The 25,146-nt window shown below is 43.7% G+C and overlaps 1 protein-coding gene across 6 annotated transcripts in view; it reads right to left on the bottom strand.

Moving 5' to 3' along the window:
- GABRA1 (gamma-aminobutyric acid type A receptor subunit alpha1) overlaps positions 1-25,146 on the bottom strand; it is a 301,016-nt gene that overhangs the window by 165,902 nt on the left and 109,968 nt on the right. For all 6 annotated transcript variants that reach the window (XM_073649525.1, XM_073649526.1, XM_073649528.1 and 3 more), the window contains one exon: positions 2,246-2,313. In XM_073649525.1, coding sequence (XP_073505626.1) covers positions 2,246-2,313 — 68 coding nt within the window. The remainder of the gene's footprint in view (positions 1-2,245; positions 2,314-25,146) is intronic.

The following is a 25,146-nucleotide window of genomic DNA, read 5'->3' as shown; positions in this document are numbered from 1 at the left end:
GGGACCAGGTGCTACTCCAGGACAGACCCCGGACACGGCTGTTGACCCACACAGGGGAATACAGGAACAGGCAGGTTAGGCTGGCATACAGACTGCTGGGTATAGGCAGACACGGCTGGTATGCAGACTGGCGGATACTGGTAAGCACGACTGTTATGCAGGCAGGGAGGTACTGGCAGGTACGACAGGTTGGAGCACCGAGTGGATAGGACCCAGTACAGACTGGGACTCAGGAACAGAACCACAGATGCGGTGGACAAACACAGCAGAGTAAGGCCGCCCAGAGCGGCGAGCAAGAGCAGAACAAGACCAGCCTGCATTGAGCGGTGAGCGAGAGAAGATCAGGACAAGGCCGCCAGGAGGGGTGAGCGAGAGAGGAGCAGGACGAGACTGCCGAAGCAGCGAGCAAAGGGTCAGAGAAGAGCGAGACTGCCAGAGCAGCGAGCAAAGGGTCAGAGCAGAGCGAGACTGCCGGAGCAGCGAGCAAAGGGTCAGAACAGAGCGAGTCTGCCGGAGCAGCAAGCAAAGGTTCAGAGCAGAGCGAGACTGCCGGAGCAGCGAGCAAAGGGTCAGAGCAGAGCGAGACTGCTGGAGCAGCGAGCAAAGGGTCAGAGCAGAGCGAGACTGCCGGAGCAGCGAGCAAAGGGTCAGAGCAGAGCGAGACTGGCAGAGCAGCGAGCAAAGGGTCAGAGCAGAGCGAGACTGCCAAAGCAGCGAGCAAAGGGTCAGAGCAGAGTGAGACTGCAGGAGCAGCAAGCAAAGGGTCAGAGCAGAGTGAGACTGCCGGAGCAGCGAGCAAAGGGTCAGAGCAGAGCGAGACTGCTGGAGCAGCGAGCAAAGGGTCAGAGCAGAGCGAGACTGCCGGAGCAGCGAGCAAAGGGTCAGAGCGAGACTGCCGGAGCAGCGAGCAAGGCAGAGCAGAGAGGAAACCGCAGGAGCGGTGAGCAAGGCACAGCAGAGCGGAAACCGCAGGAACGGTAAGTAAGGCAGAGCAGAGGGGACAGGGCTCTGTTCACACGGAACAGACTGGAAGGGAAAGGCAGAACCAGGTACACACAAGATACTTGCAATGAAGTAGCGAGTGGACTCTAAACTCACAAACGGGAGTACAGGGACAAGGAGTAGGAGTTAGGTACGGGATCAGATTCTGCAGCAAAAGGGAAGGTACGGACATAGAGAAAAACAGGTAACAGGCTAGGAGAGTATTCAGACAAGAACAGACACAGCAGAAAGATACAGGAGCGGGTCTAGGTATGCGGCCCCTAGAAGGCGGAACAAACAGGCTAGGAGCGTGTTCAGACAGGAGCAGGCAAGATACAGGAACGGGTCTAGGTATGCGGCCCCTAGAAGGTGGAAAGAACAGGCTAGGAGCGTGTTCACACTGGCCTGGAAATACAGCCTCCTGGATAGGCAGAAGACATGCTAGAAGATAGTTCAGACAGGACACAGTTCAGACATGGGAACTGATACCGCAAGGCAGGAAACATAGACAGGACCTGGCACATCAGTGACTAGAAGCCAACTGACAGAACACAATGCTCAGGCAAGGATTCCAGGAAGGAGCTGGGTTAAATACCAGGTGACAGACAGCAATAGGCTGAGGACGCACAAGGGGTGTGCCTGCAGCAGCTACAAGAAGCAGGAAGTGATCGGGCGCCGCCCTTAAGCAGCAGAAACAGAGGCAAGCAGACAGCATGGAGGGAAGCCAGGCTAGCAGACTGGACTGGAGATCAAGTGCGCGCTCTTGCACAGTGGGAGATGGACCACTATGCAAGGATGCCGCCAGGTATGATACATGTGCAACTTATCTGCAACTTGGATGTTTCATTTACAGTAAAATCAAGGCGTTAAAATAGTCAAAAAATTCAAAGAATTACTTTGTGCGACTTATCATGTGGTGTAGCCCAAGTCTTAACATTATGGCATGAAAAGCATGATCTAAATATCATTCATTATATGCAGCAAATTCAAACGGTAAAATCGTTTTGATTTGAAGGTCATTTTAATCTTGCAGGTAACATACTGAGAATACATAGGGTATTGTAAATTTTATAGTAGAGATCAAATATTGGTCAGCCATGACACATGAAACAAAAAAGCACTCAGATGCCTGTTAGGTAAAATTAGTCTTTACTTGTTCATTACCATATGCAAATATAATTCATCTTCTTTTATTCCCTTTGTGCATAGACCTTGAAGTCAAAATCCATGAGCATAGAATGTAATATAGGAAAATTCATCTTACCATATCGTGATCAGAAACTGGTCCAAAGCTGGTGACGAAGATGTCTGTATTCACTTCAGTTACACGCTCTGTTGAAGCAGGAAATGAGGATGTTCAATGTCTACTAACAATCTTCATTAGATCTAAAATAGGTATTTTTCATCACCCCTAACTGGAAGCAATGAATTTATATGACATTTATATTAAAAATAAAGATTTCTCAATGTTATTTTATAAGCAGCTAAAATTTTAAGCTGCAAAGGGTATCTATCTATCTATTAATCATGAAACCAACTGCCTACTTTTATGTAGGTCCTCTTCATGCCACCAAAACAGCTCTGACCCATCAAGGCATGGATTTGTGGTTTTTGGGACCAAGATGTTGTCAAGGAGACAAGTTAACACCTTTAATTTATAACTTGTGGCTAGGAAAGAGCGGACCCATGGAAGTCTGGGTTCTGGTACCCGACCTGAACTATATTCCAAAGATAAGTTCGGGTACCAGAACAGTACCCAAACTTGGAGCAGAACTCGAACCTCATTGAAAACAATTGGGACCCAAACTTTTGAGCTTGAAAATTCTCTCTCTCCGGACATCTCCTGGAACTCCGAACATTAAAACCGACTTCCGGGAGATATCCATTTTCGGACTTTAATATTCGGGTTCACTCATCTCTACTTTGGGTCTCCATATATAACACTTGTTTTTTCAGCCCATTCAACAAATTATTGACTACAGATGTAGAAAAGTTAGAGGCCAAGTTGACATCTTGTGCTTTGTCATATTCCTCAAACCACTCATTCCTGAACATATTTTTCAATGTGACAAGATATATTTTTCTGATGCTCATTTGCTCAGTTTAGGCTTTTTTGGCAGTGGACAGTAGTCAGTATGGGCACTTTGACAGGTCTGTGACTATGGAGTTGTATACGTAGCAGACTGTTATGCATTATGTATTCTGACATCTTTCTATCATAGTCACCATTAAATGAAAGAAAAACAAAAATATATCAGCCCGCCATAGTTGCCAACAACACCAGAATACAAGAGCGATGCATGGAAAAGATGCTGGACCAGTACCAGCCATAGAGCCAAAAGAAAAAAGAGAAAATCCATGATCAAAGAAAATATGTATAAAAATAGAAAAATGTATTGATCCATATCAAGGATTAAAATACAGATAGGACATAAATTACAAAAGATGAAAAGAGATGGGAAAGGCGGGGGGCAAGAAAAACAAAACCTTACATGTTTCGGACATCCATGTCCTTAGTCATATGTATGACTAAGCACATGACTATAACTAAGGACTTGCAAACCGAAACATGTAAGGTTTTGTTTTTCTAGCCCCCTCACCCCCCATTTCCCATCCTTTTTCGTTTTTTGTTACTTATGTCCTATTTGTATTTTAATCCTTGATATGGATCAATACATTTTTCTGTTTTTTATACATATTTTTTGTGGTGCTGGATTTTCTATTTTTTTCTTTTACCATTAAGTGAAGTCTGTCAGCCTAAACTGTTCATATACGATAATCACATAGACTTATAGAGGTAAGGAACCTCTAAAAAGTGCAACTTTTGTGTTCTATTCAATGCCCCCGCTCTGCAGAAACTGAAGTTTAATCAAACATGCTTATTTAATGTGAATTAAATTACATTACATTTATAACGTGGAGTATATTTTATATATGCCTTTGAATACTTAAACTATTGCACTGTTTTTATATGCAATATGCAGCACACTAAAGAGTTAATCCCACCACTTAGTTTTAGACAGGAAATAGATATGTGGGTAGAGTTTCAGCTTATAAAATAAGGTAACATGGTTACTAGAGAGAGAAGAGCAGAATAGCAGAAGAGTAGCCATGTTCCAGAAGGCTGGCAGAGCAGACTCATCCAATGAAAACGTAGGTTGGCATGAAGAACTAATGGAACTAAGTTCTAATCGAAAAGGAGGCATGCCCTGGACCCCTAGAAGACACAGCTTAAAGATACAGTATGTTGTGGACGGAGAAAGAAAACTCAAAAGTAAGTCACGCTTAGCAAATATGGGAATGACTATTACCTACGTAATGAGGCCCCTGGGGGACACGGCCCTAGTTGGGTTGAAGAAATCCATAGTGTCCGTATTGGACGTCAGCATAAGCTCTGGATGGATGTACTGCATAGCACTTGTCATGTATGATTAGTTTGCCAATATCTGCTGCTGTTGATGCGGTCACTGGAAATTATCTTTAAGAAAGTGTACCACCATTAAATAAAGTCTCACCTGTTTTGCTAGATCATGCATGCTGTCTACCCTTTTTCATTCCTACACTAACATGATGGGGTACAACACCAACCATCCCGCTGAGAGGGAACTGTAATGTCGGCGTCACCCCCGTACTTCCACAGCCATGTGCCCACCACAGCATCAGTGCGCCAGGCACTGGGCACGACTACAACCACCGGTGACACTAAAGATCCGACCCATGCCTGATATCCTAAGTTTCCTGTGTACTGCATTTATTAGGGCCTTTGGTGCATCACTGGTGTGTCCAAGAGGCTCAGTGTACTGTTCTGTCCACTGGTTTGGCATGCCTTACATCCCTTACTTGTAATTGACAGACTTGTGGATTAAGCATTGTCTGCAAATAAAGCTCAGGCAAGCAAGTACTGTTAACCATCACTGAGTAAAACACGGCCATGCAAAAGCAGTGAGTGGAAAGGTGCACTAAGTTGTTTAGCCACATCAAGGGAGCACCGCACACCCTAATTAGCGTTTTGATTAAACTTCAGTTCAGAACGGAGGCAGCAATTAGAACACTAAAAGTGCAATTTCTATAAGGTCTGCATCACCTACAAGACTATAAGCTTAGTTTTAACTATCAGTTTAGGCTTACAAACTTCCTTTTGTTGTTACAACATGAGGTAATATAGTTTTTCTAAGGCAAAGAACCAAAAGAGCAACCCTTCATTCCCCACGGAGATCATTAAGTTTTGAACTCCAATGACCTTGCCACCATCTCACCAGTTGTCCTTATTTTGACCCTTTCATCTGACCCTTTCATATAGACAAAAAAGTTGGTCCTTGCCAAAGTCACACAAATCCTTATGTATGTCAATAACAGCTTCCAGAATTGACTGATCAGAATTTTTAGTCCATTGATGTGTTGTCATATACTAAAATAATAAAATGTTGTTACACATAACATGAATAACCTATAAAATAATATGATGTCATGATCTTTTTAATTTATTACAATTGCGGCATGGGTTTATGAATGGTTAGATAGTAACAGGAAAATGAGAACATTGAACTAATAGAGCATCTGCCAACACTAATTGCATAGTTATCAATATGCTAATCAATGTACTGGGCAGACCTGAGCATCTCTACAATTGTGATCCCCTGATGTACATCACTGCTCTAAGCAGAGATCATTGTGATGTGCTGAGAGCGGGGACAAGAGTATCGTTCATTGAGTCATTGCACGTAGGATCTTAGTTACTGTTGTTCAATCAAAATCACCATAATAAACTGATTTCTGGTTGAAATTGATTATATTTCACTTTACAGACAATGTAACAGTGAGGAAAAATGGCTGCATAACTAAAGCTACCTTCAAGATCAGTATTGTCCCTCACTGTCCTGATAGTTACACATCGGTACATGAAACTCTGTTGTTTTCTATTGTTCAACTCTATTTACCTCCTTTCTAGAAGAAGTAGGACCTCACTAATCAAATATTGATGGACTTTCCTAAGTATCGGTCATCCGTGTCTTAGAAAAGGTGCAAATTTTTCTGAAAGAATTTTTCAGGAATTTTACGGAACTATGTTTTTGAGGTGTTCCCGTTTTTGACTTACAAAAACTGATGAAGACTATTGACTAAATTACTGCCATGCTAAATTCTCATAAAAGTGGTTTCCCACTACAATAAAAAAATCAAATATGGATCTATGGTGATGCTAACATAAAATATCATACTCACCTAATACATTATAGCTTCTTCCGGGTGTCCCCAGCCAGTCAGCTGTCTTTCTATTTTACTGGGGAAATGTGAGGTGACTGCTACAGGAAATCTTTGTCCAGAAGAAAAAGCCAACTGTTATTCTCGAAGGTGGGGCATGTGGTTCGCAGACTCACTGTACTACGAACCGGATTTACCCTTGAGGGGCGTAACTAAGCAGCTACCTTGGTGTTTATTAGAGCCTCTAGTGGTGAGGTCAGGCTTCTGCAGCAGGTAGCTGACAGAAGCCACTCCAGGGTGGGGTCTGGCAGTAGCAACTGACAGCAAGGGGCAGAAACGTTAACTAAGATTCCTAGACTGGGCAGGATGGCCACTTGGGACAGGAACAGACTGTGCATACAGGATGGCCACTGGAACAAGTTCAGACTGTGCAGACAGTACAGCCACTTGGGAGACAGTTCAGGTACCGCCGATGCAGCCACGGGGTACAGATACCATGGACGCGGCTTCAAGATAATGTATATCCAAAACAGGACTACAAGGACAGTACAGGATATGGAATAACTATAATAGACTATGGGAATACAGGATACGGGAATAGCATTAACAGACAAGTGACGGGAGACCTGGCAACATACAGTTGCACACATCAAACCACTTCAAAGTAACTATAGGGGTTGCTCAGGCAGCTAACTATTGGGGAGGGTGCCTTTTATACAAGATGACTCGCAACTATTGGCTGGGAAACATCTTGCAGGTGATCACTATTAACTAAATGCCTCCCAGCTGTTAGCTAGGGGCATTTACCAAATGCACACACTGCCCCTTTAAGAGCAGGGGAGCACCCGTACACTAGGTGCACCACCGAGAGGAAGGAGGAAATGTGCAGGGACGCTGCTGTGGCTGGAGCCGTGAGTACATCGGCATCCCCGCATGAAGGGAGGAGGGGAACCATGTGGAGGCACCGTCCACAGACTCTACACTAACGTTTCGGTAGGCATGATTTTTTTTTTAGCACTGTCTTTTTTTAAGTCGTATAGCAATGGGCAATGCATTTAAATGTAATTGTATGCTTCACAATTTTTGGATATGTTGCACTGAGGCATTAATTCTGTGTTTTTCCTCAAAAATACTGTATATAAAGCCACTCTCACATTATTAAAAAACACTAGGACTCAGACATCAATTTATTTATGACAAAAAATAACAGCTATGTGGAGAAAAACTGGATCACGTTTATCAATGTTTTTTTGCTAATATTTCAGCAAGTGGAAAAGTTGCTACAGTATTGTGGCATACATACAATAAGAATTTATTTACACCAGATGGCATTAAAAAAGAAACACATATACATACAATATGGCAAGCTAATTTGATAGACGTGATACTATGTCCTTCTGTTAGAAACATTTCTGAAATGAAAAGCAACATTCTAAGAACACAACACAGAAGCTGATATATCACAATTTAGACAGTTTTACTCATTCTTCATATCTAAACTTAAAGGGGTTGTCCACTATTAGGACAATTCCTTCTTGATCTAAATGTTTGGGGGCCAGTGACGCCAGCGCTGATTGGGTACCGGGCTCACATGTCATAATAACTAAACGAGAGACCCGGGAACGCGAGTGCCGACACTGCTGGAGTGGTGCCGGCACGGAGATGAGTATAAGCGTTTTTCTTTTATTGTGGCCAAGCGTGGGGTATGAGATGGAGTTGTCCAAGTATTCGACAACTTCTTTAATTTTTGGGACTGAAATAAGAAAAATCCATTAATATTTTTTCCACACACAATGTTACATAGGAAAGGGCACATTCTGCTATTGCCATTTTTAGTGAGTGCCAATACCAAGCCCAGTCAATGAAGATGAACAGGACTTTGCAACTTGTATTCAAATGTTCTCTCCTCCAGAAGGAAGAAAAGTGTTTTTATAGGAACTTACACTGTAATTTAGTGCTCAATTTATTAAAGAGCCTTAAATGATGATTATAGATTTTATCTTTAAAACATAATTATCTTTACTAGGTTTGTTTTTTGGAGATTTTAACTATACCAGAGTCTCCAGAAGGAAAAGGCACCCATCTGTATACAACTGTTTTGAAGTTATAGGCTACACTAAAGCGGGTCTGTCACAAGACCTAAGAATATAATCTGTATATGCAATAAATCGCTTAGCACTGATGAGGTGCTGCATCCTTGAATGGACCTGTTCCAGAGACATCTGCCTTCCTTGCAAGGTGCTGCCATATTCATCCAGCATTTGGCAGAGGAGATGTAACAGCTGATATCACTCGGAGGTACAGGAGCTGTACAGCCAGGGATACTGGTGTGGCTGTGGCCCGAGGTGACACTCACCCAGGGAAAATAGATGGGTCTGCTGTCTATCTGTCAGAAGTAATCAGACCCCTGCTGTAGTCAATGAGGCATTACCATACCCTACTTAAAGGGACTCTGTCAGTACAGAATGACAGTTCAAACCAAGTGCAAGTGCTCGGTGCATCATGGCGGGGCCAATCATTTATATACACCTTCCCACCTGCTTGTTTTCCCTCTATCCCACCTCTTATTTGATTGACAACTCTGTGTCTGGGTTGGCCACCACCGAGCTGGGGCATAATGGTGGCCAACGGTCACGGTGGCCTTGCCGGCTGGCAGGCTGTCCTCAGCAGAATAAAAAGGAGAAAGTTGTGGAAGGGATGCAGGATCAGCCTGTCTCAATAAGCAATTTCCAGGCTTCAGGTGCAACAGGAAGAAAAACTCACTTTTACTGGAGCAGTTGATGATGATGATGATGATGATGATTACAGCTCTCCACAGTTATTCATTACACTGAGCCAACAGCTCCTCATGGTGTTTTGCCGCCAGTCTTTATCATTTGTGGGGGTTAATAATAAAACAATAAAATGGTTTGTGACGCCAGTTGGGATGTTCGGCTTGGTATGGCCGGGCACTGAAGAAGATCCCTGGGAGTTAGGAGGTGATGGGCAGTGCCAGATGATTAACCCTTCCCAACCAGGGCTGGCTCCCAGGGGAGTTGGAGCAGGAATGGCGCAGCAGAAAATAATCAGCTTCAGACAGGGTAATAACCAGTTTGTACCTTTTACTGGAATTTTTCAAACAGTTCCAGAAGCTTCTATACATTTCACCTACAGAGTTTTGGTCAGACCTGCATGGTGAGGGTTCAGATTCTCTGCTGTGAGGTTGTGTAGCCTCCCTGCTGCTAATTATACCTCTCGTAGACGATTCCTTGGATCCGCAGTGGTCCAAGGTAAACAGTTACTGGATCTGTGATCTCTTCCAGGGAGCAGGCAACATGAATCCATGAGTCAGATCACTCACTTTCTCTTGCAGCAGTATCTTTGACTCCATGCTCCTGGGAAAACACTTTCCTGCTCGTTATATAAAGACCAAGCAGACTCACAGTTTAGCACAGACTCTGGAAGTCTCTGTTCTCTAGGGACTGAACCCTACCTTGTGCAGCTAGCCCTTCCACAGAGAACTCCATGATGGTGCTTCTTCTTCCTCACACTACAAGTACCACTACTGAAGCACCTCCTCCCCTCTCTGAGGGATCATGCACAACTTCCTGGTTTGGCAAAAGTGCAAAGTCCTCCAGTAAGGGATCAGATAACAATGTGTGTATGTAATGATAAAAGCAGAGAATTTAGCCCTCACCATAACTGGCAAAACATATGAATTATATTATACATGCAGACATTTTGTGGCGCTACAGACACGGGCGACACAGTGTGATGACCCCAGCTCTTTTCTGGCAACATGTAGCAGCTCTCCTCACTCTCGCTGCATATAGCACTATATGTGCACTAAAACTTCTCTCAGCCTGGACCATGGCATCCACGGCGCCTCAGGCTCACAGGAAAGTACCTCAGCTCTCTTCCCACCGCTGGCAACTAAGGATCCTCTATAGACATCCCTCATCTGATTTCTAACTGATATCGTCTGGCAGTTGGGCCTTTTTTGAACCGAGCATGACACTATGTCCCATGCGGCTGCACAGATTTTGCTGTAGTCCCGACAATGACCACAACAAAGGCATTGCCTGGCCTCCTTGATCTCCAGCACCACTGAAACCCAGAGGAGCAGTGTTGCATCTCCTGGGCTTAGTAGTTCTCCTGTAGAGGCTGCTGCCCACCAGACTTCACAATAGCTCTTACACTAATTACATCTGTGCGTGTAAAAATGGCTGAAGAGCTGGCTTCTCACACCATCAGAGTTCACAGATATTTGTGACGACTGTCTTTGCAGGGCGCCACATCTGGATTTATAGATAAAGAAGGGCTGAGAAAGATGGAAAACAAGATGGTGGGAAGGTGCACTTAAATGTTTGGAAATGCCATCATGCATCAAGTGTCTGTACTTGGTTTGAACAGTCATTCTGTTCTGAGAGAGTCCCTTTAAACTCTCAGCAGTATGCCACTCATTGTGCTTGGATTACTTTGGTATTAGCTCTGTTTATCCTGATCTCAGCCCAACTTGTTATCCCGATTACGTCTGTTTCTGTAACATGTTCTTCCGTTGACCCTGGCCAATCTGACTTAACAATTATCTGACTCCTGGTATTTGACCCCAGCTATTTCTTAGACTATGGTTTTGCCTTCTGTTTCTGTCCCTGTTACTGATCCAGCTTAGTTTTGACAACATTTACATCAGGTTCGCTCCTTTGTCTATTGCAGAGGGCCCCATTGTATGTCAAGGTCTCTGCATGGGGATGAAGGGCAGGTTTCCTCTAGGACCTGCTAGATTGAGTAGCTAGTTGAGGTAACATCTTTGAGCTGACAGCCTCTGACAGACTTTACATGTGGATGGTGTACTTACTTAACAAACCAATCCCAAAATGGCTCTTTAATCCTTTATGAACATTCAGCATGCCAGATTTTTTGATTCAGACTGCAAACTCTAACTATAGACACCTTACTTAATTGACAAGCTGCCCTTTCAATTTCTTCTTCCTCTCCTGCTCCGGAAATCACGCTAAGGTTACAGCCCCACTATCAGTATTTGGTCAATATTTTTCCTCAGTAGTTGTAAGCTAAAACCAGGTGAGGAACAATCAGAGGAAAGGTATACAACCCCTGGCAAAAATTATGGAATCACCGGGCTCGGAGGATGTTCATTCAGTTGTTTAATGTTGTTGAAAAAAAGCAGATCACAGACATAGCATAAAACTAAAGTCATTTCAAATGGCAACTTTAGGGCTTTAAGAAACACTAAAAGAAATCAAGATTAAAAATGTGGTACTCAGTAAGGGTAATTTTATTCAGACCAAGCAGAGGGAAAAAAATATGGAATCACTCAATTCTGAGGAAAAAATTATGGAATCACCCTGTAAATTTTAATTTCCAAAACTAACACCTGCATCAAATTAGATCTACTCGTTAGTCTGCATCTAAAAAGGAGTGATCACACCTTGGAGAGCTGTTGCACCAAGTGGACTGACATGAATCAAGGCTCCAACAGGAGAGATGTCAAATGAAACAAAGGAGAGGATTATCAAACTTTTAAAATAAGGTAAATCATCACGCAATGTTGCAAAAGATGTTGGCTGCTCACAGTCAGCTGTGTCTAAAATTTGGACCAAATACAAACAAAATGGGAAGGCTGTTAAAGGCAAACATACTGGTAGACCAAGGAAGACATCAAAGCGTCAAGACCGGAAACTTACAGCAATATGTCTCCAAAACAGGAAATGCACAACAAAACAAATGAGGAACGAATGGGAGGAAACTGGAGTCAATGTCTGTGACCGAACTATAAGAAACCGCCTAAAGGAAATGGGATTTACATACAGAAAAGCTAAACAAAAGCCATCATTAACACCTAAACAGAAAAAAACAAGGTTACAAAGGGCTAAGGAAAAGCAATCGTGGACTGTGGATGACTGGATAAAAGTCATATTCAGTGATGAATCGCAAATCTGCATTGGGCAAGGTGATGATGCTGGAACTTTTGCTTGGTGCCGTTCCAATGAGATTTATAAAGATGACTGCATGAAGAGAACATGCAAATTTCCACAGTCATTGATGATATGGGGCTGCAAGTCAGGTAAAGGCACTGGGGAGATGGCTGTCATTACATCTTCAATAAATGCCAAAGTTTACATTGATATTTTGAACAGTTTTCTTATCCCATCAATTGAAAGGATGTTTGGGGATGATGACATAATTTTTCAAGATGATAATGCATCCTGCCATAGAGCATAAACTGTGAAAACATTCCTTGAAAGAAGACACATAAGGTCAATGTCAAGGCCTGCAAATAGTCCGGATCTCAATCCAATTGAAAATCTTTGGTGGAAGTTGAAGAAAATGGTCCATGACAAGGCTCCAACCTGCAAAGCTGATCTGCAATCAGAGAAAGTTGGAGCCAGATTGATGAAAAGTACTGTTTGTCACTCATTAAGTCCATGCCTCAGAGAATTGGAATTAGGAATAAACATTTTTCAAAGGGCAGAGGGAGTCTAGAAACATTCTAACACACACTTTGAATGGTGTTTAATGAACTTGGCAATGTGGTGACATATGATTGATTGGCATGGTTATTCTAGTGACAGAACTGTTTTAAATAGACTGTTTCTTCTTTTCGAAGAGCTAATTTGCATATTTATTTTTCCAATGACAACTGCCTAGCCTAGCCATTAGCTGGTAGTCTCTACAAGGAGAAACAGTACTCCAAAACACTTCTCAGATAGCCTGAGTAGCCTGTTAAGAAAGTTGTAGATGCAACACAGATATCTAAACTATAAAGGAAGGGCATATACTGTACCATATTTTTTGAACTATAAGACACAAATTTTAGCAAAAAAATTATTGCTAAAAATGTATAGATCTTATAATCCGGAGGCAACTTTTTCTAATCAATTACACAGTGTCCTTCTTGGCCATTGAGAGAACTATGGAGGGGTGAAGATTTTTCTCCTTCCGTTCGAAAATAATCAATCTGCTTGGTGCAGGGTGGAATAAAAGCCACCAGGACTTGCACATAACTAAAGCGGCATGAATGCTTCAGGTCCCATGTAGCTGTCATATGACTGGAAATAACTTCAAAATGTGTGCTGTGTATGTGTTTATGTAGCTGAGCTGTGTGTGTCTATGTAGCTGAACAATGTGATGATGTAGCTGAGCTGCATGGGTGCTGATGTAACTGAGCTGCATGTGTGTTGATGTAGCTGATCTGCATGTGTGTTGATGTAGCTGATCTGCATATGTGTCGATGTAGCTGAGCTGTGAATTTGTTGATGTATCTGAGCTGTGTGTATGTTGATGTAGCAAAGTTGTGTGTGTAGCAGACCTGTGTGTATGTTACAGATTTCCATTTGTGTAGAAGTGCTGTGTGCATATGTGTGCATTTCAGAGTGTACATAATGTGCATGCTGTAATGCCATATATATGCATCAGTGAAACACTAACAACTTACTTGCCTATTTAACGCTATTGCAACAACATTAGTGATATTGACTTGTGACGCCCTGCGGCTGCAGGCTGTCACAGAACTCCTTGGTGTTGCACAGATGGGATTCTCCCCAGTGGCCTCAATACATGCAGACACCTCCACCCAAGTCCACTAGATGTAGCCCTGTCAGGTATATACAGTACAGACCAAAAATTGGACACACCTTCTCATTTAAAGATTTTTCTGTATTTTCATAACTTTGAAAATTGTACATTCACACTGAAGGCATCAAAACTATGAATTAACACATGTGGAATTATATAATTAACAAAAAGGTGTGAAACAACTGAAAATATGTCTTATATTCTAGGTTCTTCAAAGTAGCCACCTTTTGCTTTGATGACTGCTTTGCACACTCTTGGCATTGTCTTAATAAACTTCAAGAGGTAGTGACCGGAAATGATTTTCACTTCACAGGTGTGCCCTGTCAGGTTTAATAAGTGGGATTTCTTGCCTTATAAATGGGGTTGGGACCATCAGTTGTGTTGTGCAGAAGTCAGGTGGATACACAGCTGATAGTCCTACTGAATAGACTGTTAGAATTTGTATTATGGCAAGAAAAAAGTAGCTAAGTAAAGAAAATCGAGTGGCCATCATTACTTTAAGAAATGAAGGTCAGTCAGTCCGAAAAATGGGGCAAACTTTGAATGTGTCCCCAAGTGCAGTTGCAAAAACCATCAAGCGCTACAAAGAAACTGGGTCACATGAGGACCGCCCTAGGAAAGGAAGACCAAGAGTCACCTCTGCTTCTGAGGATAAGTTTATCCGAGTCACCAGCCTTAGAAATCGCAGGTTAACAGCAGCTCAGGTTAGAGACCAGGTCAATGCCACACAGAGTTCTAGCAGCAGACACATCTCTACAACAACTGTTAAGAGGAGACTTTGTGCAGCAGGCCTTCATGGTAAAATAGCTGATAGGAAACCACTGCTAAGGACAGGCAACAAGCAGAAGAGACTTGTTTGGACTAAAGAACACAAGGAATGGACATTAGACCAGTGGAAATCTGTGCTTTGGTCTGATGAGTAGAGATGAGCGGTGTTCGTCTAGAACTGTTCGCCAATCTCAAATTCGAGCTGTTTTGGGCGGTGTTCGAGTTGTTCGACGAACCCGAACGATTTGCAAAAAATTCGGCTGTTCGAGGTTATGTTCGATAACTGTTCGTGCACCAAAAGCGTGTCCTGCATGTCTGGCGCTATTTAGAGCACCAATCATGCAGGGATTGTCTGCCACTCACTGTAATGCCACAGCCATGGTGGTTGTGGCATTACAGTGATTGCCCAAATCGATGGGAACAGTGGCAACAGTGAAACATGAAAAGCCGGCAATTCAGCAGCGGCATACACCTGTACCCGACAATTTAGAACCGAAAGAATAGAGCTTCACACATAGATTAGATAGATATAAACATGTCAGCCACATATATACGAAGTACAGTGAAAGTGCTGCTTACTGTACTTGTCATTTAGTGTAAAGTATTTATCAAAAAAAATAATAGTGTTTTCATGCACCGTCTCTTTAAAAAAGCCGGCCGGCAATTCAGCAGCGGTACCCGACAATTTATAACAGAAAGAATAGAGCATCACACATAGATTAGATAGATAGAAACATGTCAGCCACATATATAAGAAGTACAGTGACAGTGTTGCTTACTGTACTTGTCATTTAGCGTAAAGGATTTATCAAAAAAAATAATAGTGTTTTCATGCACCGTCTCTTTAAAAAAGCCGGCCGGCAATTCAGCAGCGGTACCCGACAATTTATAACAGACAGAATAGAGCTTCACACATAGATTAGATAGATAGAAACATGTCAGTCACATATATATGAAGTACAGTGATAGTGTTGGTTACTGTACTTGTCATTTAGTATTAAAATAAAGGATTTATTATTAAAAAAATTGGCGTGGGGTTCCCCTTAATTTTAGGCTCTAGCGGAGGTTAAGCAGACGGCTGGGGCAGATGTTTGAAGCCTGGGAAGGGGGTAATACCCACGGAGCTTCCCAGGCTACTAATATCAGCCCCCAGCTGAATACATAGCCTTTACAAGCTATTAAAATGGGGGACCCCCCAAAAAAAATGACGTGGGGTCCCCCCTAATTTAATAGCTAGCAAAGGCTAGGCAGACAGCTGGGGGCTGATATTAATAGCCCAGGAAGGGAGCCATGAATATTGGCCCCCTCCCAGGCTAGAAACACCAGCCGTCAGCCGCCCCAGAAATGGCGCATTCATAGGATGCGCCAATTCTGGCACTTAGCCTCGCTCTTCCACGCTGCCCTGGTGCGGTGGCAGGGGGTAATAGGGTTGGGGTTGATGTCAGCTTATAATGCCAGCTGACATCAAGCCCAGGTTAGTAATGGAGAGGCGTCTATAAGACACCCCCATTACTAACCCCATAGTCAAAGTTAAAAAAAACACAAACACCCAGAATAAAGTCCTTTAATTGAAATAAAGACACAATCCTTTATTGTTCTAAATTAAACCATACTTACCGTCACGCCCATTCCAGCTGAAGCCAACGATCTCCTGCAATAAAAGAAAAATAATAAAGCAACCTCATCCTTACCTTTCCATGGTTCCCACGACAGCTTCAGCTCTGCTACATCGAGATGACAGGCTGGACCGCAGCAGAACGCTGCCATCCAGCCTCTCATCCCGCAGACACTGAGAAGCGCAGGCTTGCTTGCGCTGCTCAGCGTCTCTCTGTGACGACATCCAGATGAGCCGAGTTCATGTCCAATGAACTCGGCTCACCTCATGCACGTCACTGACAGCGTGGGAAAATTCTCACGCTGAAGCGGTGAGTGCAGGAGAATTCTCCCACGCTGTCAGTGACGTGCGTAAGGTGAGCTCATGTCCAATGAACTCAGCTCACCTCCTGCACGTCACTGACAGCGTGGGAGAATTCTCCTGCACTCAGCGCTTCAGCGTGAGAATTCTCCCACGCTGAAGCGCTGAGTGCAGGAGAATTTTCCCACGCTGTCAGTGACGTGCATAAGGTGAGCTCATGTCCAATGAACTCAGCTCACCTCCTGCACGTCACTGACAGCGTGGGAGAATTCTCCTGCACTCAGCGCTTCAGTGTGAGAATTCTCCCACGCTGAAGCGCTGAGTGCAGGAGAATTTTCCCACGCTGTCAGTGACGTGCATGAGGTGAGCCGAGTTCATTGGACATTAACTCGGCTCATCTGGATACCCTCACAGAGAGACACTGTGGAGCGCAAGCAAGCCTGCGCTTCTCAGTGTCTGCGGGATGACAGGCTGGATGGCAGCGTTCTGCTGCGGTTCAGCCTGTCATCTTGATGTAGCAGAGCTGAAGCTGTCATGGGAACCATGGAAAGGTAAGGATGATGTTGCTTTATTATTTTTCTTTTATTTCAGGAGATCGTTGGCTTCAGCTGGAATGGGCGTGATGGTAAGTATGGTTTAATTTAGAACAATAAAGAATTGTGTGTTTATTTCAATTAAAGGACTTTTTTCTGGGTGTTGTGTTTTTTTTAAATACTTTACTAGAAATTCATGGTGGTCATGTCTAATATTGGCGTGACCCCATGAATTTCGGGCTTAGGGCCAGCTGATAATGCCAAGCTGGCCCTAACCCCTTTATTACCCAGTGAGCCACCGCATCAGGGCCCTGGATGAGTTGGGTACAGCGCCAGAAGATTGCGCTTCTATGAACGCGCCATTTTCCGGGGTGGCTGCGGACTGCAATTTGCAGCGGGGGTGGCCCAGAAAGCTTGGGCCTCCCTGCGCTGCGGATTCCAGCCCCCAGCTGCCTAGTTGTACCTGGCTGGACACAAAAACAGGGCGAAGCCCCACGTCAATTTTCTTTAAATTATTTCATGAAATAATTAAGAAAAAAAGGGCTTCCCTATATTGTTGTGTCCGGCCAGGTACAAATAGGCAGCTGGTGGTTGGGGGCAGCCCGTTCCTGCCTGCTGTACCTGGCTGGACACAAATATAGTGCGAAGCCCCACGTCAATTTTTTTAAATTATTTCAAGAATTTCCTGAAATAATTTAAAAAAATTGAAGTGGGGCTTCGCACTATATTTGTGTCCAGCCAGGTACAGCAGGCAGGAACGGGCTGCCCCCATCCACCAGCTGCCTATTTGTACCTGGCCGGACACAACAATATAGGGAAGCCCTTTTTTTCTTAATTATTTCATGAATTTCATGAAATAATTAAAAAAAATTGAAGTGGGGCTTCGCACTATATTTGTGTCCAGCCAGGTACAGCAGGCAGGAACGGGCTGCCCCCATCCACCAGCTGCCTATTTGTACCTGGCCGGACACAACAATATAGGGAAGCCCTTTTTTTCTTAATTATTTCATGAATTTCATGAAATAATTAAAAAAAATTGAAGTGGGGCTTCGCCCTATTTTTGTGTCCAGCCAGGTACAACTAGGCAGCTGGGGGCTGGAATCTGCAGCGCAGGGAGGCCCAAGCTTTCTGGGCCCCCCCCCGCTACAAATTGCAGTCCGCAGCCACCTCGGAAAATGGCGCGTTCATAGAAGCGCCATCTTCTGGCGCTGTACCCAACTCATCCAGGGCCCTGGTGCGGTGGCTCACTGGGTAATAAAGGGGTTAGGGCCAGCTTGGTATTATCAGCTGGCCCCAAGCCCAAAATTCATGGGGTCACGCCAGTATTAGACATGACCGCCATGAATTTCTAGTAAAGTATTTAAAAAAAACACAACACCCAGAATAAAGTCCTTTAATTGAAATAAAGACACAATTCTTTATTGTTCTAAATTAAACCATACTTACCATCACACCCATTCCAGCTGAAGCCAACGATCTCCTGCAATAAAAGAAAAATAATAAACCAACCTCATCCTTACCTTTCCATGGTTCCCACGACAGCTTCAGCTCTGCTACATCGAGATGACTGGCTGGACCGCAGCAGAACGCTGCCATCCAGTCTGTCATCCCGCAGGCACTGAGAAGCGCAGGCATGCTTGCGCTCCTCACTGTCTCGCTGTGACGGCATCCAGATGAGCCGAGGTCATGTCCAATGAACTCGGCTCACCTCATGCACGTCACTGACAGCGTGGGAAAATTCTCACGCTGAAGTGCTGAGTGCAGGAGAATTCTCCCACGCTGTCAGTGATGTGCATGAGGTGAGCTCATGTCCAATGAACTCAGCTCACCTCCTGCACGTCACTGACAGCGTGGGAAAATTCTCCTGCAATCAGCGCTTTAGCGTGAGAATTTTCCCACGCTGTCAGTGACGTGCATGAGGTGAGCCGAGTTCATTGGACATGAACTCGGCTCATCTGGATGTCGTCACAGAGAGACGCTGAGCAGCGCAAGCAAGCCTGCGCTTCTCAGTGTCTGCGGGATGACAGGCTGGATGGCAGCGTTCTGCTGCGGTCCAGCCTGTCATCTCGATGTAGCAGAGCTGAAGCTGTCGTGGGAACCATGGAAAGGTAAGGATGAGGTTGCTTTATTATTTTTCTTTTACTGCAGGAGATCGTTGGCTTCAGCTGGAATGGGCGTGATGGTAAGTATGGTTTAATTTAGAACAATAAAGGATTGTGTCTTTATTTCAATTAAAGGACTTTATTCTGGGTGTTTGTGTTTTTTTTAACTTTGACTATGGGGTTAGTAATGGGGGTGTCTTATAGACGCCTCTCCATTACTAACCTGGGCTTGATGTCAGCTGGCATTATAAGCTGACATCAACCCCAACCCTATTACCCCCTGCCACCGCACCAGGGCAGCGTGGAAGAGCGAGGCTAAGTGCCAGAATTGGCGCATCCTATGAATGCGCCATTTCTGGGGCGGCTGACGGCTGGTGTTTCTAGCCTGGGAGGGGGCCAATATTCATGGCTCCCTTCCTGGGCTATTAATATCAGCCCCCAGCTGTCTGCCTAGCCTTTGCTAGCTATTAAATTAGGGGGGACCCCACGTCATTTTTTTTGGGGGGTCCCCCATTTTAATAGCTAGTAAAGGCTATGTATTCAGCTGGGGGCTGATATTAGTAGCCTGGGAAGCTCCGTGGGTATTACCCCCTTCCCAGGCTTCAAACATCTGCCCCAGCCGTCTGCTTAACCTCCGCTAGAGCCTAAAATTAAGGGGAACCCCACGCCAATTTTTTTAATAATAAATCCTTTATTTTAATACTAAATGACAAGTACAGTAACCAACACTATCACTGTACTTCATATATATGTGACTGACATGTTTCTATCTATCTAATCTATGTGTGATGCTCTATCTTTCTGTTCTAAATTGTCGGGTACCGCTGCTGAATTGCCGGCCGGCTTTTTTAAAGAGACAGTGCATGAAAACACTATTATTTTTTTAAATAAATCTTTACACTAAATGACAAGTACAGTAAGCAACACTATCACTGTACTTATTATATATGTGACTGACATGTTTCTATCTATCTAATCTATGTGTGAAGCTCTATTCTTTCTGTTCTAAATTGTCGGGTACAGATGCTGAATTGCCGGCCGGCTTTTTTAAAGAGATGGTGCATGAAAACACTAATATTGTTTTTAATAAATCCTTTACACTAAATGACAAGTGCAGTAACCAACACTGTCACTGTGCTTCTTATATGTGTGACTGACATGTTTCTATCTATCTAATCTATGTGTGATGCTCTATTCCTTCTTGTCTAAATTGTCGGGTACCGGTGTATGCCGCTGCTGAATTTGCCGGCCGGCTTTTTTAAAGAGAGTGTCTTCTGAGCAGTTTGTCAGCTTTTGGACACCTTTGCAGGTGTTTTCTATGTGTTTCTATGTGTTTTTGTTTGCCTGCCATTGGTTTTAACGGTGTTCGACGGTGTTCTAAGGTGTTCGACGAACAGTTCGACGAACAGTTCCTCGAACATCCCGGTGTTCGACGAACCGAACCGAACCCGAACACTACGGGGGTGGCTCAACACTACTGATGAGTCCAAATTTGAGATCTTTGGTTCCAACCAAATTGTCTTTGTACGACGCAGAAAAGGTGAACGGATGGACTCTACATGCCTGGTTCCCACCGTGAAGCATGGAGGACGAGGTGTGATGGTGTGGGGGTGCTTTGCTGGTGACACTGTTGGGGATTTATTCAAAATTGAAGGCATACTGAACCAGCATGGCTACCACAGCATCTTGCAGCGGCATACTATTCCATCCGGTTTGCGTTTAGATGGACCATCATTTATTTTTCAACAGGACAATGACCCCAAACACACCTCCAGGCGGTGTAAGGGCTATTTGACCAAGAAGAAGAGTGATGGGGTGCTACGCGAGATGACCTTACCTCCACAGTCACCAGACCTGAACCCAATCTAAATGGTTTGGGGTGAGCTGGACCGCAGAGTGAAGGCAAAAGGGCCAACAAGTGCTAAGCATCTCTGGGAACTCCTTCAAGATTATTGGAAGACCATTTCCGGTGACTACCTCTTCAAGCTCATCAAGAGAATGCCAAGAGTGTGCAAAGCAGTCATCAAAGCAAAAGGTGGCTACTTTGAAGAACCTAGAATATAAGACATATTTTCAGTTGTTTCACACTTTTTTGTTAAGTATATAATTCCACATGTGTTAGTTCATAGTTTTGATGCCTTCGGTGTGAATGTACAATTTTCAAAGTCATGAAAATACAGAAAAATCTTTAAATGAGAAGGTGTGTCCAAACTTTTGGACTGTACTGTATATACTGGGGGGTGGAGTTCAGGAAGTCAGTGAGTCAGTGAGTGTGACACGATGCTGCAGCACCAGACAAGCTGAAGTCTGTGTGGCTGAAAGCCAGGCTAGGCCCAAGCTGCCTGCTAGTCTGGTGAGTGAGAGCCTAGAGTGGGCTAGAAGTAGAGATGAGCGTTGTTCTACTCGAACTGTTCGCCAATCTCAAATTCGAGCTGTTTTGGGCGGTGTTCGAGCCGGTCGGCGAACACGAACAATTTGAGAAAAATTCGGCTGTTCGAGGTTATGTTCGATAACTGTTCGTGCACCAAAATCATAACTGGATTTTTTCTCAGTAATGATGAAAATTAATGTTAATACGCAGTTTGAGTGTACAGCGGGGCGGGGGGAGGGGCAGGGGATGGATCTCTGCAGGAACAATGAAGATCTCCATTTTTTTTTCTCTTTCCCGCATTTGCAGTGGGGAGGTGCAATCTGTCAGCCTATCAGCAGCGCACACACGGAGCGAAGTGCTTTTTTTCACACAAGCAAGGGCATGTGTGATTGGCAGTGTATGTCACATGTCCTTGCCCTATAAGACCAAGCCATTTTCCCCGTCGCCAACATTTTCTCACTGCTGCAGCTGCGTGTTAGACGGCACCGCTGTTGCTGTGTGCGATATACCTTGTTAATTTCAAGCCAATTTTCGCACAAATATACAGATAGCTTGGGAGTAGGGAATAGTTGTGATTGCAGTCCTTTTAAGGACTAGGTTACAGCATTTCCTACGACTTTTATCAGGCAGGTCTGTGCTCTTAAATAGATAGATTGTGGGAGTAAAGACTAATTGTAATTGGAGTCCTTTTCAGGACTAGGTTACATCAGTTCCTATCAGTTTTTGCCAGGCAGGTCTGTGCCAGTGCTGTGCAAGTTTTTTTCACAGCATTTGGCTGAATCTAGCAAAGCTAATCCTTTTTGGCCTATTGCAGAGTGTGTTAGTCAGTGGAGTAGCCTATCTGTGTTGCAAGATATACCACCTGTGTATAGAATACCAATTTTTTTACTGCACCTAGTGAAGTAAAATCTTTTGGGCATAGCATCATTCTATTAGTCCATCTATACTGACCTCCATCAGGTTGCAAACTGAATATAATTTTTTTCTGCATCTAGCTCTGAAAAAATATTTGGGCTTCTAGCGGTGTGTGGGACTTGGTCTATTAGTCCATCTATACTGACCTCCATCAGGTTGCAAATTAAAAATAATTTTTTTCTGCATCTAGCTCTGAAAAAATATTTGGGCTTCTAGCAGTGTGTGGGACTTGGTCTATTAGTCCATCTATACTGACCTCCATCAGGTTGCAAATTAAAAATAATTTTTTTCTTCATTTATCTCTGAAAAAATATTTGGGCTTCTAGCAGCGTGTGGGACTTGTTCTATTAGTCCATCTATACTGACCTCCATCAGGTTGCAAATTAAAAATAATTTTTTTCTGCATCTAGCTCTGAAAAAATATTTGGGCTTCTAGCAGTGTGTGGGACTTGGTCTATTAGTCCATCTATACTGACCTCCATCAGGTTGCAAATTAAAAATAATTTTTTTCTGCATCTAGCTCTGAAAAAATATTTGGGCTTCTAGCAGTGTGTGGGACTTTGTCTATTAGTCCATCTATACTGACCTCCATCAGGTTGCAAATTGAATAAAAAAATTTTCTGCATCTAGCTCTGAAAAAATATTTGGGCTTCTAGCGGTGTGTGGGACTTGGTCTATTAGTCCATCTATACTGACCTCCATCAGGTTGCAAATTAAAAATAATTTTTTTCTGCATCTAGCTCTGAAAAAATATTTGGGCTTCTAGCAGTGTGTGGGACTTGGTCTATTAGTCCATCTATACTGACCTCCATCAGGTTGCAAATTGAATAAAAAAATTTTCTGCATCTAGCTCTGAAAAAATATTTGGGCTTCTAGCGGTGTGTGGGACTTGGTCTATTAGTCCATCTATACTGACCTCCATCAGGTTGCAAATTAAAAATAATTTTTTTCTGCATCTAGCTCTGAAAAAATATTTGGGCTTCTAGCAGTGTGTGGGACTTGGTCTATTAGTCCATCTATACTGACCTCCATCAGGTTGCAAATTAAAAATAATTTTTTTCTTCATTTAGCTCTGAAAAAATATTTGGGCTTCTAGCAGTGTGTGGGACTTGTTCTATTAGTCCTTCTATACTGACGTCCAGCAGGTTGCAAATTGAATATAATTTTTTTCTGCATCTAGCTCTGAAAAAATATTTGGGCTTCTAGCGGTGTGTGGGACTTGGTCTATTAGTCCATCTATACTGACCTCCATCAGGTTGCAAATTAAAAATAATTTTTTTCTGCATCTAGCTCTGAAAAAATATTTGGGCTTCTAGCAGTGTGTGGGACTTGGTCTATTAGTCCATCTATACTGACCTCCATCAGGTTGCAAATTAAAAATAATTTTTTTCTGCATCTAGCTCTGAAAAAATATTTGGGCTTCTAGCAGTGTGTGGGACTTGGTCTATTAGTCCATCTATACTGACCTCCATCAGGTTGCAAATTAAAAATAATTTTTTTCTGCATCTAGCTCTGAAAAAATATTTGGGCTTCTAGCAGTGTGTGGGACTTGGTCTATTAGTCCATCTATACTGACCTCCATCAGGTTGCAAATTGAATAAAAAAATTTTCTGCATCTAGCTCTGAAAAAATATTTGGGCTTCTAGCGGTGTGTGGGACTTGGTCTATTAGTCCATCTATACTGACCTCCATCAGGTTGCAAATTAAAAATAATTTTTTTCTGCATCTAACCCAGCCAATACTTTTGGCCTAATACCACAGTTTGGCCACTCAGCTCTGCTCGGTTACCATCCATTGTTTTTTTGTGCAAACAACTCCAGAGTTGTGAATTAGTTAACCACCAAAATGAGTGGAAAAAGGCCTGCTGCTGGTGGAAAGGGGAATAGGCGTGTTGGGAAGGGGAAAAAAGGTTGTGTCCGTGGGGTAGGTGCAGAAGAAAGACCATCTTCCAGCCAAACTAAAATGTCTACTTCTTTTAGAGGACAATGTGATAAGATCCCTTTCTTACGGCCACGCCAATCGCTACAAATTCCAGATGAGGCACAAAAACAGCAGGTGCTTCAACGGATATCAAGTGCTCCTTTAAGTGGGCTCTCCTCCACATCAACTTCAACATCACAAATACTCCAGTCCTCAAAGGTGTCACCCAAATCGCACTTGCTTCCTCACAGCTCCCAAATCTCCAGCTGCCCGTCTGAGTATGAGGTAGAACAGATGGTTGAGTCTGCAGAGCTGTTTACTCATACTATAGCCTGGGAATCAGAGGTCGACTCCAGCGCTTCTGTGAATCCAGACGAGGAAATGATCTGCACTGATGCCCAGAATCTTTATGAGTCGGATCCAGGACCAGACGCAGAAGGTTCTGACCATAATGTAGACCCTCATTCCCAAACTGTAACTCCTGTTGGTGGAGACAATGAGGAAGACGATGATAAGACTCAAATACCTGATTGGAGCGACAACTTTAGTTTTTTGTCAGGGCAGGAACAGGTTGGCTCTGAGGACGACGGGTGTGATAACGCACAGGGTGATGATGATGAGGTCGGAGATCCCACTTACTGTCAACCCACAGTCAGCCAAGAGATGAGGTCAGCAGAGGAGGTGGAGGAAGATGCTAGTGACGACGAGGTCAGGTTGCGCCTTCCTGGACAGAGACGTAGTACTGGAAGCACGTCAACAACTGCATCCTCAAACACAACTCTGCCTCTCACCACAAGTCGTGGTGGCTCTTCAGGTCGCATGGGTGCTAAGCCTTGCATAGCCTGGGCATTTTTTCAGATCGATAAA

This window comes from Phyllobates terribilis, unplaced genomic scaffold (assembly GCF_046119375.1).
Source record: "Phyllobates terribilis strain yellow unplaced genomic scaffold, ASM4611937v1 Scaffold_10__3_contigs__length_209671492, whole genome shotgun sequence".
In the NCBI taxonomy this organism is placed as follows: domain Eukaryota; kingdom Metazoa; phylum Chordata; class Amphibia; order Anura; family Dendrobatidae; genus Phyllobates; species Phyllobates terribilis.
The sequence above is the reverse complement of the archived record's forward strand: the minus strand, read 5'-3'. Positions and strand labels throughout refer to the sequence as shown.